This window comes from Gopherus flavomarginatus, chromosome 8 (assembly GCF_025201925.1).
Source record: "Gopherus flavomarginatus isolate rGopFla2 chromosome 8, rGopFla2.mat.asm, whole genome shotgun sequence".
Taxonomy (NCBI): domain Eukaryota; kingdom Metazoa; phylum Chordata; order Testudines; family Testudinidae; genus Gopherus; species Gopherus flavomarginatus.
The window spans coordinates 107206257-107223980 of NC_066624.1; the positions used below are offsets into that span (position 1 = coordinate 107206257).

The 17724-nt window shown below is 53.2% G+C and overlaps 1 protein-coding gene across 1 annotated transcript; it reads right to left on the minus strand.

Moving 5' to 3' along the window:
- Nucleotides 1-211: 211 nt before the first annotated feature.
- Nucleotides 212-17238, minus strand: ABCF3 (ATP binding cassette subfamily F member 3). Its single transcript, XM_050966242.1, has 21 exons — nucleotides 17109-17238; nucleotides 14995-15142; nucleotides 14602-14681; nucleotides 14086-14138; nucleotides 12053-12150; nucleotides 11807-11929; nucleotides 11197-11463; nucleotides 10738-10818; nucleotides 9966-10025; nucleotides 9307-9363; nucleotides 8976-8998; nucleotides 7704-7759; nucleotides 7270-7470; nucleotides 6814-6890; nucleotides 6142-6186; nucleotides 5507-5639; nucleotides 5077-5165; nucleotides 4504-4595; nucleotides 3538-3670; nucleotides 2934-3021; nucleotides 212-1428 (listed from the first exon to the last, which is right to left on the minus strand). Exons 1-21 carry the CDS (start codon nucleotides 17179-17181, stop codon nucleotides 1270-1272), a joined length of 2136 nt encoding a protein of 711 aa, XP_050822199.1. The 5' UTR covers nucleotides 17182-17238; the 3' UTR covers nucleotides 212-1269.
- Between the last annotated feature and the right edge of the window lie 486 nt (nucleotides 17239-17724).

Here is a 17724-nt window from a genome sequence, read left to right on the forward strand (position 1 = left end):
GGATCTTTTCCCTCCCCCTCATTCAGTCCTTTAGCAAGAACTGAATAATCAAACTCTCCTTTCATAGCACAGCTGCTGACTGGAAGCAGAGATTGTGCAGGAACCGTAACCAGTCCCTCCTGCCCAAATTCACTATCAGTTGAAAGGACCGTAAAGAAACACCCTGGAAACCAGCACCTGGAATCCACTAGGGAAATAAGAGTTCCAAGGCCATCAATTTCTGGTTTTATTTACACTGCAACCTCTGGGCTGAGGAACAGGGAGTTTCACTCCGTGCTCAATAACTTACCTTGCAATGTGCAGTATTTGATCATTTAAAAAGAAATGAAACAGAGGGTGGTAGCTGGGACGGACCTAGCCTAGTCCTGCATGGAGAGGCTTTAGCTGGGAGAAGGGTGCAGGGGTTGGTGCAATAGTTAAGTTTGGTAGAAGCTTGTGTGCAGGCAAGATCTTGTCCCTGTCTGAATCACAGCGGCCCACTACCCTGCCAAACAGCACAAGCCCTGGGCTCTTACTGACTGCAGCTTAGGGACAACAAAAGCAAACCCCATCAAGGATTTCCAAGGGCCTTTAGCAAGAAGCAAGGCCTGTTCAGCAGCAGCAGAAGCTCCCCCACTCCTTGGGACGGGGACAGGAGTATAGGGGTCAGGCCAGGAAGAAAGAAGTGTTCCTAAGAGGGTTTGACTAGTGTTTGGCAGGTAAAAATGACTGAAAAACCAGGAGGCAGCAGCTCCTGTCCGCAGAGGGCTTGAGAGGCCTTTCCTAGCACCTCACATGGTTTAAGTTAAAATTGGGGGGCAGTCTCTCTAAACTCCATCCCGCTTCGCAGAAGAGCAGCTCAAGGTGCAACAGGTAGCAGCACTCAAGCCCAGTGTTCCCTGCACACTCAGAGCACCAATCCTCCACTAGCCGCAGAGACTGGCTGAGCTAGGCAGCACTGGGCAAATGGCAGAGGAGAGGACGTGGTCAGAGCAGATAGTACCACTCTGCACCCTCCCCTCGCTCTGCAGCTTTAGGATTCCCCTCCCCCCATCACTCTGCTGTCCATTCAGCCCTGCCCAGCAGAGGCCTGGTGCAGCTCTAGAGGTAGGAGAGAGGGCACATCCCATACCCCCAACACCTTTGCAGTTCTGGGGGGAGGGTAGCAGATGGCACAGACGACAGTCCATGGGGTGCAGGTGGTGTCCCCGCTGGGCACCCTTCAGATGGGTATTGAGGCCGCTGCACTTCCCCACTCCAGCCAGCTCTCACACGATTTTGGTGCCTCCTTTATAGAAAGCCCTCCTTCCGGAACTGCTCCTGCAGGATGTCCCTGTACTCATCGAAGCCGCCCTCAATGCGCGTCACGGTAGCGTTCTCACACACCCACAGCTCCTTGCACAGCAGGCGAATGAAGCACTCGTCGTGGGACACCAGGATTACACCGCCCTGAGAGCGAGGTGCAAAGAGAAAGTGCTTTACAGCAGAGGGGCAGGAAAGAGCCCAGCTCTAAATAGCTACTTGAATACTCTGGGGAAGGGCAATGTGTCTTGTAAGTCTGCTGACCCCCCGGCTTAGAGGCCAAGAGAATCAAAGGGCACAGAAAACAGCATCATGCAAATGTAAGGCTAGAAGGGACCTCAAGAACTCATCAAGTACAGCCCTGCACTGAAGCAGGACCAAGTAAACTGAGGTCAGCCCTGACAGGTGTTTTCTAACCTGCCCAAAAAACCTCCACAATCTCCTTGGGAAGCCAATTCCAGAGGTTAACTCCCCTTAAAGTTAGAAAGTATTTTTTACTATCTAACCTAAATCTCCCTTGCTGCAGATTAAGCCTTTACTTTGAATGTCACCTTGTTGATTTCAGACCAATTCTCCAGTTTGTCAAGGTCATTTTGAATTCTTATCTCGTCCTCTAGAGCTCACCCCCACTCCCAGCTTGGTGTCATCAGCAAATGTTATAAGCATGTCCTCCACTCCCTTAGCCAAGTCATAAATGAAACTATTCATTTAGTTTCCAGACCCAGATGTGACCTCTGTGGGCCCCACTGGATACATCCTCCCACTTTACATCGATCCAATAGCCAGGCTGCATTGCATATTGGAACTTCTGGTCTCTGTCTATTGCAGAATGGGCCCACTGGGAACTCCTACTTTACATGCTACAAGCAGGCAGGAGGGACAAAGGGGGGTAATGGGGAACTAAAGCTACTTCCAGCCTGGCTCGGGCCCCTCACCTTTCCTCCTGGGAGATCTGGGGCCAAGGTTGGCAGGGAAAATGCACAGTCTGGGGAAGGGGTGTGTGTATAGTGAGAAAGGGCTCGACTGGCTTTTCACTACACACACAACCCTTGGCCTACAGCTAGAGTTTGTCACTGGCCTCCCAGACTCACAGCAAGATTCAGCCACTGCCCTCAGCTTTGCCTGAACAAGCTGTAGCTTCTCTTTTGAAGTAGGAGGATTCTGAGTTAACCTGTCAAGTTATTACCGTAAACGAGATTGTGACGGGCCCATCTCTCATGCTGGCGAACAGGAGTTCATTCCCATGAAGACATCACAAAATATGGCACAAGTGGCATCTTTGCCTACTACTGGAACAGTACAATGTGCTAGAGGCCAGGTGAAGTGAAGTGAAGTGCAGTGCGCTGGCAGAGCAGGGGGATACCCAGCCCTAGAAGAGGGGGTGCAGTGGGTCCAGATCTCACAGAGTTAGAGAAAGGGGCCACTCTCTGGCTGGCTCTTACCCGTCAGCCACTTTCCTGGGCACTAAAAGAAGAACCACCTGTTTGTCCAGGGAAGTCTGAAACAAGCCAAGTGACAGGAAGCACAGAGTCAAGGTGGAAATGCACCATGTTCTCCACCGGCCAGGATCATTTGGGGCCACTTCAACTACTCTTAGTGGCTGCCACTGGGCTAGGATGCTGCAGGGAGTGTCAGACCCAGGAGAGCCTTACCTGGAATTTATTCAGCGCTTTTGCCAAGGCCTCAATGGTCTCCATGTCCAGGTGGTTTGTCGGCTCATCCAGGATATAGAAGTTGGGACTGGAAGGAGAGGAAAGAATCAGCAACTCAGCATCCCACTGGAAGAGGCCCGTGCAGAGCCTGCAGTGCAGTCACCTTCTGGCATTACCGTCAAGAACAACAGGCCCCCTGTTAGCGAGGCTTGAGCAAGGACTCACACTGGACAGGAGAGCCCAGCGTATTGGCCATGCCGCTCAGAACGCAAGAGAAGGGCTCTACATGTCAGTGTCTCTTGTCCTCAAGTGGCTGCTCTGCCCAGTCCCATGTGTGGGCTATAGGGACCCCTATTTCCCAAGAATGTGACTGTGGACTGAGCCCAAAAGGGTAATGACAAGAGCAAGCTGCATGCCTGTCTCCATGCATAGCTCCCTCAGGGTGACCATGCTTCCCCAGAAAGCCCCAGGGCACTGGGTCTCCTACTCAGCCAGAGCCAGTAAGAGACTCTCAGCATCTCTGCTTCCTCCTTAAAACAAACCAGACCCAGGGACAGAGCCGTGTCACTAACAGCAGCAGGAGCAATGTCTGGGAGAGAATTACCAGGGCATGGTCATCTGGGCAAATGCCACTCGGCTCTTCTGACCTCCCGACAGGCTGGCGACAGGGCGGATGGCCAGCTCCCCCGAGACTCCGTAGCTTCCCAGCTGGTGACGATACTCCTCCTCTGTCTTCCCTGAAACAGCACATAGGGAGCATGTCACAACCCAGCCCTGGCCTGCAGGCATTAGCCCCCAAGATACTAACTCAGAGCTTCCAGTCAGCCAGGAGGCACACAAGGCCCTGTGTGCTCAGCAGCAAGCTGGACCTAGGTTCTGCACCAAGCCCCCCGGAATCTATGGTGCTCAAGTGCAGAAAGAGGGAAATGCAGGAGCAGAATGGAGGAAATACACAGAGGCTTCAATATGAACCTGAGTGACACAATCAGGACAGGGGCTCCAGGGTACTGGCTGAGATGAAATTCAAGTGACAATGTTCCTAAATTCAATGGTGCATATTTTTATACAAGGTAAAACTACATCAGAGGGGAGGAAGCTGGAGGTTTTGGCAGCTGGGAGAGGAGCAATTGAGGTTTTTGCTGCTAAAATGAGCAGCAGCTAAATAGTCTACAATGCTGATGCACAACTCTGAAACCTAATGACAACAATCACCTCCCATGGCTCATTTCAGGCTGTCTGCAGCGTCAGACATCCCTGCAGCACTCACACTGTGACACTACCCGAACTTTTCAAGCCAGGTGTCAGAGAGCCTGCAGCTCCCGTGAGGTGGGGAAATGTTAGGCGAGGAAAGAGGATGACCCCCGAGCACTGCGAGCAGTGGTTGGTTCTCTAGGCAGGAGCTCCTATCTGAATCCAGGGGAGGCCTCCCCAATGCATCAGTGCTGCCCCTTGCTTGGCAGAAGGCGCCAGGTGCCAGCTCTCCTTGTCCCAGGAGGAAGACATCAAATGTATGTCTCACCTAGTACCACCAAGTGCCCAGAGTCAATGCACAGGGAAGTCTGATGCTCACCTGGGAACCTCTTGGCCAATAACTCTACAGCACTGATGTTTAAGTCCAGCTGGTCCACGTGGTGCTGACTGAAGTAGCCAATTTTCAGGTTCCTGCCAAGCCAGAGAAGAGAAGCCATTATAGGCAGCGCTACCCAGAGCTCCTCTGGCCCCACCCACTTGCTGCCAAGAGCGAGACAGAGGCGTCAGGAAGGGAAGGTGTGCGCAAGTGTGCGGGGGGAAAGAGGGGGAAGTTTACCTTCCCCATGGATTGGGGACCTGGCTGCTCCATGACAGCTTGGAGCTCTTGGCCACTGGTAACTGGGAAAACATGTTAATGCTGGTTCCCCCAAGCCACCGGAGATGTCAGGAGGTGGCCCCAGGGCAGAAGTAGCAGCCTTTCTGGGGACCCACCCATAGCGCTTTTGGGGAAGTGGCAGATAATCCATGCTCCCTCCAGCCCTCTGCAAATGGGGGGCAATTTCCCACAATCCCCTCTGCCTTTGCAAGTCCAGAGACCTCTTGGCCCTTACTCCACCATCCCCCCAACCCTTTCCCATGTGCTAAAGCCAGGCAATAGCAACGCAAGCTGTACCTGTGTGCGTGTCTAATCCCGCGAACAGGTGCCAGGTCTCCCATCAGGATCTTTAACATGGTTGACTTGCCAGCTCCATTCTCCCCAACCTGGGCAAAGAAGCAATTGAGAGACTAGGTCCCAGTCCCACAGGGACCACACTGGGGCCCCAAGACTGGACTGGATTTTGGGGGTGGAAGGTATAATTGACCATCCCCCATTACCACTGTCCAGGGCCCTCCTCCACACCAAGCACAGAACTGCAGCAATGCAAAGAGATCCACAGCCCCAGCTGGTCACAAAAGGGTTATCTGCCACACTCCAGCTGTGATCCCCTTGTACGACATCTGTCTCAACTGCCCAAATCCTACTTCTAGGACCTGCCAGCTCTCTCCTGAAGCATCCTCTTGAGGCCCCATCCCAGCTAGACGACCAGGTCCCCAGTACGTACCACACAGATCCGGGACTCCAGGTCAGCTGAGACAGAGAGGCTACGGAAAATGCAGTGACTTGGGTTGTAGCTGAAATCCACTTCATCCAGCTGCAGGATTGGAGGAGAGAATTTCTCAAAGCCACCAGGGAACCTGTAAGGGGGTAGCGGGGAACAGGAAAGCCCGGGGAGGTGAATACAAGAGGCAAGGGGAGAGGTAGCCAGGGGAAGCACAACACCTGAAGTGGAGGAATACCCACACACTGTACGAGGCAGGGTAAAGGCAGGAAAGGATGTTGCTTTGCTTACTCCCTGGGATAGGGAAGGCGTTCAGCACAGAACCCCACCTGCCTGCCGTGTGCACCCATCACGGCTGTATCTGACCCACAAACAAGCAAACAAAGAAAACAGCAGCATTTGTGTGCATGCCTAGGCCTGATACCAGGGAAGGCGGAGTGGAGGGAAACCCAGGGAGATGGCACCAGATTCTGCAGCCATGTTTTACAGAGCATGTTTTACATGCAGTGCCATGTTTTACAGAGCACACTCCCAGTAACAGGACTTGGGAGGCAGGAAGCTGTGGGTCTGAGGCTGCTAGCCACCAGTACAGGGAACCGAGCTACTGGTTCCTCACGACGGGCTCTGTGGTCACTTACTTCATCATCACTTCAGACTCTTTGTCCACAGGTTTCAGCTCTGGCCTAGGAGAAGAAGAAACTTGTCACTCGGAGCTGGGATATTGCTGTACCAGGACAGTGCCTCCTCCCCACATGCCATGCAATTCCCTGAGCTGGGGTGAAGTGGGGGGACTTTTGCCCCAGGGCAGGGGGCCGGGAGTACGTCAGTGACATCCCCAGCCACATACTCTACAACCATCCAGCCCCATGTAGTTATCCCAGGTGGCCTCAGAGACAGGATAGGAAGCAAAGAGGAGATGAACCCTTGGGAAACTGACCATGTAGGTCAGATGACCCCCTTCAAAAGAGCAGGCCCTATGTCTGGTCAGCCAGAGATCGGCTGTTTCTGGGTCCAGAGCCATTCCCAGCCCCCAGAACCAGCCCTATCAGCCTAGAGAAACTCCACTGTGTTTCAGGCCCATGTGGAACCACTGGGAAAGGCTCTCAACACCTTCTCCTTACTCCAATAGGATTAGGTGCTTTACCACCTAAAGCGTGTGTAGAGCGTGCCTACCACCTGGCCAAGTGGCATGGTTTAACTGCATGGCACGGTCTCAGCCCCTCCCCAGCTGTGCCAGTGGTGCAGTCCAAATGCATGCCACTGCTTCCCCTCCTCCCAGGCCCAAATGAGGGGCAGGACCAAGCACTCACAGCTTCTCCAGCAGCTTGAGTTTGCTCTGCACTTGGGATGCCCGGTTTGCATTATAGCGAAATCGATCAATGAAGACCTAAGAGAGAACAGAACATCAGTGTCCCCTAGCCCCAGGTGGTACCAGCCACTAACTTCTGCCCACTGCTAAGGCCCCATCTCAGAGCTCGTCCTCCTACAGTGGGAGCTGAGCTATGAGCCGGAACCCCCTCTAAAGCCAGAGCGACATGGAGGATCCAGGTGAAGACAGCCTGAGAATAGTCTATGGCTGTCAGTATGAAGGAGGACTAGAGATGCTCCCCCTAGGAGCCCCTCCATGGCTCCCCACTGGCAACCGCCAGAGCCACACTACACGCAAGTGAGTTCTGTAAACCGGCTCCTCTGCTGGAGGGACTCCCAGAATGGTAGTGATGTTCTTCTCACAGGATGAGATCACATCCACGCCATCACCTCTGTACCTGGATATGTTCCCGGTACTGCTGCTGGGCCTCATACTCGCGCTGCTGGTTCTTCAGCCGCTCCTCCTTGATCTTCATGAAGTTCTCAAAGTTGCCCCGGTAGGTCTCGAGACGCTGCGAGTGCAGGTGGATGATGTCAGTGGCCACAACATTCAGAAAGTTCCGGTCGTGGGATACCACTAGGATGGTTGACTGCCAGGTCTAGAGGAGATAGTAGCAGGGAGGCCTGAGCCAAGGCATTAATTGACCCCAGGGGAGCTTCATACAGCTAACGGGGAACTCCAGCCTGCGCCATAGGGGCCCATATCCCATGGCTACTGCCTATCAAACCATTAGGGAGTAATCTCCACTCCAAGGGTGCATCACCAAAGAACCAGTGATTGTAGACAGCAGCCTGCCACAGGTCACGGTACCCTTCTGCCATCCTCACCTACCTGCAGATAGTTCTCCAGCCACAGAATGGCCCTCACGTCCAACATGTTAGTAGGCTCTGAAAGGGAACAGAAAAGGGACAAGGATCAGGGGATTCAGCCCTCACGAAGGATGGAAAACACTAATCTGATAAGAACATGCAAAGCTACCACATGATCCAGAACGAGGACCACTGGAGAGGGGACTGTTACAGTAGTGCCCAGAGAATCATGGGAACAGTGTACCGGGCACTGCATACACCCAGAGGATGAGAGCTGAACAAGATGCAACAACAGCAATGACTCCTGTGGCACCTTACAGACTAACAGACGTTTTGGAGCATGAGCTTTCCTGGGTGAATACCCACTTCGTCAGATGCAACAAGCGGCTGCAACAAACAGGGAAAATCTGGTGGCTCCCAACTTGCACAGTTGGCAGGTTTCAAGTCATCTTTGGTAATAAACACAAATACTAACACCTTCCGAGCCCCTGAACAAGCCAAGATCTGCTCCAGAGCGGGGAGGCTTTCCCCTGGGACTCAAGCTGGGACCACGAGGCAGATGAGTGGGATTCCTATGTGCGCAGAGCGCTATAGGAGCAGTGCCCATGGAGAGCACTGTCTGGTGCCAGGGGCTGCTGCGCTGCAGGGTGCTGTGATGTAGGTGACTCAGCAGTGAGCACTCTCCCCTCTAAGCCATTGCTAGGGCATGGGGGTCAGTGCCAGCACACACACACTGTGTAACTGAGGTCTAGAGCGTTGGGAGTTAACCCCAGTGTCTTGGCCAAACCAACTTGGCGAGCTGCATTCTACCTCATTTCTCCTGGGGAAGGGATCCAACTGTTGCACCCTGGTGGTTTTGCTAATTGCTGGGAAGCTGGTTCCACTCCTGAGACTGGGGAAAGGATCATTCTGGGGAGAATGCTGCAGCAGAGTCTAGGTACTAAGTGACCTGCCTTCAGGGCTCCATCATCGTGCCAGAGCTCTGGCCATCTCCCACACAGAGATCACCTGGCCAGCCGAGATCAATGGCCAGGGAGGAAGAGGGGACAGGATAAGCTATTTGACTTCCTCAGATGTCTGGACTCCTCCGATGAGCCAATACACAGGGGTCTCACTGCGCCACATGCAGCAAGGCATCTCCACAGTCCTGGCAGCACCAGGTGAACAGCTGCACATTCACTTGGGATATGCAGCCAAAAAGCCACACCAGGCCTCCCATTCCCAGCAAGGGCATTCAGAGCATCCCACAAGGCCACAGCTCAGAGATGAGAAGGGATTCATGGTGTTCACTTACCATCAAGCAGAAGAAGATCCGGTCTGACAGAGAGTCGGGGGGAGGGGGAAGGAGGAGAAGAGAGAACAGTTAATACCAGGTGTGTTTAAATACGAGTAGATCTACTGTAAGATTGAATTAAAACTATTACTTGTTACTCTGCCAGGAGAGGCTGGGACCAGAGAAGCTGGGGGCTCCCCCCACAGCCAGTACTGCCCTGCTCCCTCGCTGGGAGGGCAAGTGTGCGCTAACCCAAGGCAGCTCCTGGGCTCTGCGATCACGGAGTCTAGCCTACTTTAACAGAGACAAACTGAGTGTAAAAAGATCAAATATGGACCATGCTGAGACCTACCTGGCAAAAAGGGCCCTGGCTAAGGCCAACCTCATTCTCCAGCCCCCGGAGAACTCTCTGAGTAGAGAAAAAGCCACATACAGGAAGCATCAGAGCTCAATATAGAACCACCCTGACTTAGCTCATCCACAAGAAAGCCTCACCCATGTTCTCTCACCCCATGACCCCTCCACAGCAGATGCGCCAGGGCTCACCACCACCTGGGGACGGAGGTGCCCTTTAAACTCTGCTGTCACCCCAGAGACAGCTCGTCACTGCAGCAGGGGTGAGATGCAGCAGGCCCTGGCTCAGCAGTTACAAGGGGCAGCAAAAGCTCGGCATGATGTGCCAGCTGCTGAACTTGAGAGCAGCATCACACGATGCTGGGTTGCTCTGTGCCCTGCCACATTTGCAGCAGCCTGATTCAAGAGGGGAACAGCCAAGCCCTCCCAAAAAGCATACCAGCTGCTGTTACAGCCGCTCCAGGCCACCCCCCACGGTAACAGCAAGGGGGATACCAGTGACCCACAGAGCACCTGGCAGTGCCCAACGTTCAGTTTGATGCCTCTAGCCTGGCAAGAGAAGCAGTGGGTTGAGCATCCCAGGCCCCTCCATGCCTAGGGCATGGAGGAATCTACCCAAGCACGGACACCTTGATGCACGGACCAGGGGAGACTTACTTGGTTGTCTGTTGCTGCATCTTTGCACTGAAGCCCAGCCCAGCAAGAATGACAGATGCCCTGTGGGGAAGAGGAGAGACAGCCCCCTGAAATGCACTTGACAGCTACGTGGAACTGCCTGCAGCACAGGGCTTAGAATTCAAGGTAAGTGCTGCAAAGGAGACTGCTGTGGTATTGAAAGGATGCTGCACGACTCTGGGCCAGCAGAAACCCTCTCCTGCCCAACAGCAGCAGCAGCCACGCTGGGAATCCCAGCTTCCCAACAGGGCACAGGATGGTTTGACATGAAGTTTTGGGGTTTGAAATCAGACACTGACTCCAGGGCACTGGCCCCCAGCCAAAGAAGTCCAGCCCTGCCTCTCAGGCCAGCATAACATCAGTTTCCATCATCTACAACAGACATGGAAACATCTCCCAACTGGTCACCTTCTGGGAAGTCCCAAAGGCCCAGTGGAGCACCATTAGTCTAGTCACTAGAGGGTAAGAAAGCTTGACTTTCCCCAAAATCTCTGGGGAGCCCCAGCTGCTCCTGTCCCAACCTCTCCCAGCTGCAGAGAATGAGCCAGGAGCAGTGGCTACAAGAACCTCCAGCCCATTTGTTAGAGTCCATGGCCAGGTAAGGACATCCCACTGATAAAGAGTCTATGCCTTGAATCCTGGAGTCCATGTCCACCAGTCTAAATACCCATCTCCTAATTAGCCAACACCCCAGGCTGGCTGAAGATAGCCAAGGGCAGACCCCATGCCAGCTCAGAAAGGGGACTTGTCTTACCTGGCTGGCGCCTTGTCTGCCTCTATCTCTTCCAGCTTGGCGTAGATTTCCGACAGTTTGTCACCTTCTGTACCTTGTCCCCTGGTAGGAGACACAAGGGCAGCATAGGGAATTCTTGTATGGCCAGGGTTTAAAAATCGGCTCTCAGGTTGTGTGCACCTAGGCTGGGGGAGAAGGCAAGCGGGGAGGCTCATCTAAGCAGAACTGAAGCTCCTGGGGTAGCTCCATTCCTATTGGAGCTTTAATCTGAACAAGACCAGCCCCAGCGAGAAGAGACAGAGAGGAGAAACCTGACAAAGCCACTAGCCGACCCTAGGGCTCAATTTTAGTGCTAGCACGTGGCAGGAGAAAGCAGTGGTCTCTCAGAGACACTAGGCTCAGGCACTAGGAGTAGGACTGGAAGCCTAGGCTCAGGCAAGGCTGGAACCCTAGGACATGGTCTACGCATCAGTCTCTCACTTGCCAGCGTTGATCCTGGCTGTCAGCTCCCTCTCCTCCTGCAGCAGGCTCTCGCGGGTGGTGTCGCACTCCAACACGCTCTGCAGAGCTGGCGTCTCATCCCCTGCCACCTCCTGCTCCACGTGGAGGATGCTGATGTGCGAGGGGATGCGCAGGCTGCGGCTGGCCAGCATCTTCAGTAGAGTGGTCTTGCCCAGCCCATTCCTGCCCACCAAGCCATAGCGCCGGCCAAACGCCAGGTTCAGGTCTGCACCTGTTAGCAGGACACTACGGCAAGAGAACAGACCGATATCTGGTCAGTCTGACAGTTCAGCTGCAAGGACACAGCAATACCCAGCAGCAGCACTTCCACTGGATGGGAACTTCATGAAAACTCCTGCCAAAGCCAGAGGGAGGACAAGCCCCCCCACAGTAGCATTCAATCCTGACCTGTTGCATCTTCCCCACCTCCCCTTATTCCAGTCCAGGCTGCCCCGCAATCCTATCCCACCACCTCCCCTATCCTAGGGTTCCACCCCACACGCTGTGGCCACTGTATGTCAATCTTCCCCCACCTCACCCCCTCCTATCCCAGCCTCCCCCAGGTCCTTCCCACCCCACAGGGACTCACCGCTCACCGAAGGACACGTCGAAGTTCTCGATGCGCACATCATATGACTTGTTCTTGCCCGATGACTCCATGCGAGTCTCCTTCTTGCTGGATGCCTGACTAGCAGATGCCTCCTCCAGGACCCTGCAACCAGACATGAAAGAAAACAGAGCTTCAGTGCAGGGAAGCCTGGGAGCACATCAGGCTCCCCAGAGAGCCACACATCAGTGCGATCAGAGCCTGCCCTCCAGCCACGTGCACACTCACAGTAGGCCAGCAGGGTTCAGGGAATCCCGCTCTGTCCTCTTGTTCTGCTTGGCCTTCAGTCTGGCTTCTGCCTTCTCCAGCTTCTTGGCATTCACCATCTGGGACACAAGGAAGGGCATTCAGAAAAGAGCAGGAATGACCATCAGGGGCCTGAAACAACTGACTCGAGTAAAGGGGAACAGCCTAGTTAGGAGGGAAAAATCCCTGATGGGTGGAGATTTTGAGGAACGAGGGTCAATTATTTAGATGGGACACGAGGATGTGACTAAGAGGCACGAACAGGCATTTCAGGGTCACGGTTCTAGCTGGGACCTGTTTGGACAAATCCTTGGAGAATCAATTACCTGTGGGGAATAATCTTGCCCTGGGGTGGTGGACAAACTAGATGGGATCTAACCATTTGCTCTTCCCCCCAGGTCTCATTTTTTTTATTCTAGGAACCTAAGAGTCTCCTAGTCTCTGTCAATTCACTGTCTGTAACACTCCTCCCACCTCAGCCCACCCTCCCCACCACTCACTCTGCCCCATTAACCATTCCACTTAGCCAGTAAGATGGGCCTTTGGCAGACAGATACTAACTCCAGCTACTTGGTTAATAAGTCTGTCTGAGGTGCCAATATTTAATCAATTCATAGATTTTAAGGCCAGAATGGCCCTCTGTGATCATCCAGTCTGACCTCCTGTAGGTCACAGGTCAGGGGACCTCCCTTAACGTATTTCCTGCTTCCAGTCCAACACCTGTGGTTGTACTCGTACATATTTTCTAGAAAAGTTATTTCTAATCTGAAGATGTCCAGGTACAACTTCCAGCCTTTGGATCTTGTTATAGTGATATTTGCTAAATTGAAGAGCCTTTTATCATCCAATTTCTGTTCCCCACATATGTGCTTCTAAGATGTGATCAAATCACCTCCTCTTTGTTAAGCTAACTAGATGGAGCTCCTTGAGTCTAAGGCAGGTTTCCCAATCCTTTAATCTTCTCATTGCTCTTCTCTGAGCCTTCTCCAATTTATCAACATCCTTATTGAATTAATTGATATCAGAAATGGACACAGCATTCCGTACTGTGCACCAGTGCCAAATAAAGAGGTAATATCACTTTCCTGCTTGAGAGTCTTCTTTATACATCCAAGGATCACATTATTTTGCCCATAGCATCACACTGGGAGTTCACGTTCAGCTGATTATTCACCATGACCTCCAAGTCTCTCACCCTCCCGAGTCACTTCTTCTCAAAACAGAGTCTTGTATCCTCTAAGTATGGCCTATACTCTTTGTTCCTAAATGTATAACTTTACATTTGGCTGTACTGAAACACAATTGCACCCAGCACACCGAGCGATCCTCTTCCTTATTTACTAGTCCCCACTCCCAATCTTTGTCTCATCTACAGATTTTTGTCATTAACAATTTTATTTTTTCCTCCAGGTCATTGACAAAAATATTAACTAGCTTAGAACACATACGCCCAATGATGATTCCCTATTTACAATTACATTTTGAGACCTATCAGTTAGCCAGTTTTTAATCCATGCCTTGTTAATTTTAAACTGTTCTAGTTTTTTAAATCAAAATATGCAGTACCAAGTCATACCCCTTGGAGAAGCCTAAGTATATTACATCAACACTGATATTACCTTTATCAATCAAACTTGTTATCTCATAAAAAATGATATCAAGTTAGTTTGACAAGATCTATTTTCTATAAAGTCATGTTGATTGGATTATCCTCTTCTAATTCTTTATTGACTCCTTTATCAGCTGTTCCACTAATCTGCCCAGGATCAGTGTCAGGCTCCCAGGCCTACAATTCCTCAGGTAATTCTGTTTACCAGATCAAGACCGAGCAGCCCACACATAAAAGTGAACGTCTGGACAGAAAGAAAGCAATGTCAACATCTTGAGGGAGAGCCCCACTCCCCAACCTATTGTGTGGATGAATGTGTACAAAAGCAAGACCCTCCCAGCATCTTGAGCAATGCAGCAGGCAGGCTGGTAACAGCATGAGCAGGATGAATCCCCTTCTTACTTACTGAGTTCTGGTCTCTCTTTAGCAACAGCGTCGGCAACAAGTCCACACCAGAATCTGCAATCAACAAGGCACAGTAACACTCAGCCTCTCTCTCTCCAGCACCTTCTGCCAAGGCAAGCTCAGTGCTTAATACAAATCTACCCAGCTCCCTGGCAGGAAAATTAATAATCTATTTTACAGATGGAGAGAGGTGAAACGACCTGCCCAAATAATAATAATTCACACAGCGATTGAGTAGCAAAGCTGAGAATAGAATTCAAGTCTTTATTCCTAGTTCTGTTCTTGCCATTAAAGCTCTGTCTCAAAGACCACCCCTCTGCAGGATGAGCTCCTCAACATTCCAAGGAGGGAGTCTCATTCCAATCCATAAACTCCAGGGTTTATAAAACTTCCCACCACAATGATGCTTCTGTTGGAAGAAGCAGATCAGCTGGGAGACTGTCCAGTCAGATGAGCAGCTCAGGATGCTTAAGATCAGTTCCCTAGGAGCAAGGGCTGCTCAGTGCTTGTTACTTACCATAGTTGTCTGTGATCTTGGAAAGCTGAATAGGTGCATCCAGCAGCACCTGGCTGCATCCCCGAGAGTTTTCCTCATCTCTGTAACACACAGGAGAGTCAAGGAGTGAAGGTGCCAAGATACTATCCTCTCCTGCAACATTCCCATCTGCCGCACACCTCCCCAAATGAGTCTCAGATGCTGCTCAACGTTATTCTTTGTCACCCCCTTTTACATCTTCATTCCAGATGCAGACACTTGTCAGCACAGCTCCAAAGAAAAATGCAGGCTCCAACACATCACAAGATCCAGATCTCACCTGATCTCTCACCACCTTGGCCCCAGGCCTATTTCCAGATCCTTGCACTGAGACCCAAGAGCCTCCCGCCACGTCACTCGACAGAGAATACTTACAGGTGGAGGGTGTTGTACATCCTCTGGCAGATATTCCGGATGTCCTCATCATCTTTGGAGTCTCTGGACACTTCCTGCAAGAGCTCTCCCACTGCTTCAAACAGATCATCTACAGACTCAAAATCTGCACTCCCACTGTGCAGGATGCCTGCAAGAGGAAAGAGACAAGCCACTGAGCAACAAGTCCCAAACAATCCCAACCCAAATAACAGCCAGTGTCACGGGCTCAGCACATCATCATCCTAACAACTCCACTGAGCAACAAGGATCATTCTGGGCTTAAGGTAGTGGGCTGGGACTCTAGCACCAATCGAAGAAACCAAATAAGAGAGCTGTGAGTTCAATTCCAGGCTTTGCCACAAATGTCCTGTGTGACCATGCATAAGTCACTTTGGTCCAGATCCTCAAAGGGATTTAGGCTCCTCACTGACATCAAAGCCAACAGGAATGAGGTGCCTTAGTGTCCCTGTGCCTCAGATCCCCATCATGGGATCAGACTCCCTCTCTCACAGGAATTGAGAATAATTTCATTAATATTTGAAAGGCTCAGACTAGGCCACTGGGGGCTGTAGAAGCACCTAGATAATCAGACCCCCCCACACAGACACCAAGGTTTGAAGCCTCCCCACAAGCAGCAAGCCTTCTGATGAGGGGGGAGGAACAGCTCAGTGGTTTGAGCACTGGCCTGCTAAACCCAGGGTTGAGAGTTCAATCCTTAGGGGGCCGTCTGGGGATTGGTCCTATTTTGAGCAGGGAGGTGGACTAGATGACTTCCTGAGGTAAAGTCCCTTCCAACCCCGATATTATATGCTTTCATCAATGATCTGGAGGATGGCATGGACTGCACCCTCAGCAAGTTTGCAGATGACACTAAACTGGGAGGAGTGGTAGATACACTGGAGGGCAGGGACAGGATACAGAGGGACCTAGAGAAATTATAGGATTGGGCCAAAAGAAACCTGATGAGGTTCAACAGGGACACATGCAGAGTCCTGCACTTTGGACAGAAGAATCCCATGCACTGCTACAGACTAGGAACCAAATGGCTAGGCAGCAGATCTGCAGAAAAGGACCGAGGAGTTACAGTGAGAAGCTGAATATGAGTCAACAGCGTGCCCTTGTTGCCAAGAAGGGTAACAGCATTTTGGGCTGTATAAGTAGGGACACTACCAGTAGATCGAGGGACGTGATCATTCCCCTTTATTTAACATTGGCGAGGCCTCATCTGGAGTACTGTGTCCAGTTTTGGGCCCCACACTACAAGGATGTGGAAAAATTGGAAAGACTCCAGCAGAGGGCAACAAAAATGATTAGGGGCTGGAGCTCATGACTTACAAGGAGAGGCTGAGGGAACTGGGATTGTTTATTCTGTAGAAGAGAATAATGAGGGACGATTTGATGGCTGCTTTCAACTACCTGCAAGGGGTTTTTAAAGAGGATGGATCTAGGCTGTTCTCAATGGTGGCAGATGACAGAACAAGGAGTAATGCTCTCAGGTTGCAGTGGGGGAGGTCTAGGTTGGATATTAGGAAACACTATTTCACTAGGAGGGGACTGAAGCACTGGAATGGGTTCCCTAGGGAGGTGGTGGGATCTCCAGCCTTAGAGGCTTCTAAGGCCCGGCCTGCCAAAGCCCTGGCTGGGATGAGGTAGGTGGGGCTGGTCCTGCTTTGGGCAGGGGCTTGCACCAGAAGCCCCGAGGTCCCGTCCAGCGCTGACAGCCCATGACTCCAGGAGCTGCAGCCAGCCTGGGACCGAATCTCCGCGCTGCGGGGAGCTGGCGCGAGGCGGCCGGAGAGCGCAGGGGCCCCGCCGAGCCGGGCCGCTCCAGAGGCTCGGTCTCCGGGCAAGGCAGCAGCATGTCCCGGTGTCTCAGCCCGGCCCAGGCAGGGCAGGCGGCGGAGCGGACCAGCCCGGCTCCCCCGCGCCAGGCGGGGAAGGAGCCTGCGGGCCGCACCCGGGACCCAGGGGAGGGCGGCGGCGCCCGCCTCACCTCAGAGCCGCGGGGCGGCGGCCGGGCGCCCCGGCGAGAAGCGGGAACCGCCGCCGAGACACCGGGCAGGGCGACCCCGAGCCCCGCCGGGCCCCACCCCCGGGGCCTCCCGCCCCCTCACCGGTCACGTAGGCGAACACCTCCCCGTCGAGCTCCGGGAACTCGCTGCGCAAGATCTCGGCGCAGGAGGCCATCGCTCGCCGCGCGCCCGGCCCCGGCCCAGCCGCCACCGGGCCACGCAGACCTGGGAAAGGGGGAAGCGCGGGGCACGCCGGGAAAAGCTCCGCCGCGCGCGGGGGCTGCCGGGAAAGCGAGTCTGGGACAAGCCGCAGCGCGAGGGACGGCGGGATGGGGAGCCCCACGCATGCGCTTCTACCTGGGGCGCGCCGTTCTCGAAGTTCCCGCCAGGACAGGAGAGGCGCATGCGCAGTGCGTGACAGCGGGGTTGGGGCGGGGCTCTAGAGTAGGGAGCAGAGCATAGCGGCCAAGGGGCGGGGCAAGGAGGTGGTTGCCCCGCCCCCTGCTGAAGGGGTGATGGCTGCTGGGAACCCAGTGGGGTTCGGTCCAGCCCACCCCGGGTAGCCTGGGGGAACCAGCTGGTGGGATCCCGACCCCCAGGGGTGCTGGGGACTTGGGGCCTCCCGCCCCCCCCCCCGTCAGTGACTCTGCCCCGCTGGGGCCAGCACAGGGTTCCCAAATCCCCTTTGAAACGATTTCAGGCTCTGGTGACGCCCCCC

Bases quoted from the DNA above. Each gene is read 5' to 3' on its own strand.
- ABCF3 (XM_050966242.1), bottom strand. From the start codon at position 17,181: ATGGCCTCCTGCGCCGAGATCTTGCGCAGCGAGTTCCCGGAGCTCGAC. The intron at 8,999-9,306 runs GTAGGTCTCAGC...ACTCTCTGTCAG, and splicing joins GCCAGGGCCCTTTTTGCCAG to ACCGGATCTTCTTCTGCTTG. The intron at 5,166-5,506 runs GTACGTACTGGG...TTCTTTGCCCAG, and splicing joins TGGAGTCCCGGATCTGTGTG to GTTGGGGAGAATGGAGCTGG.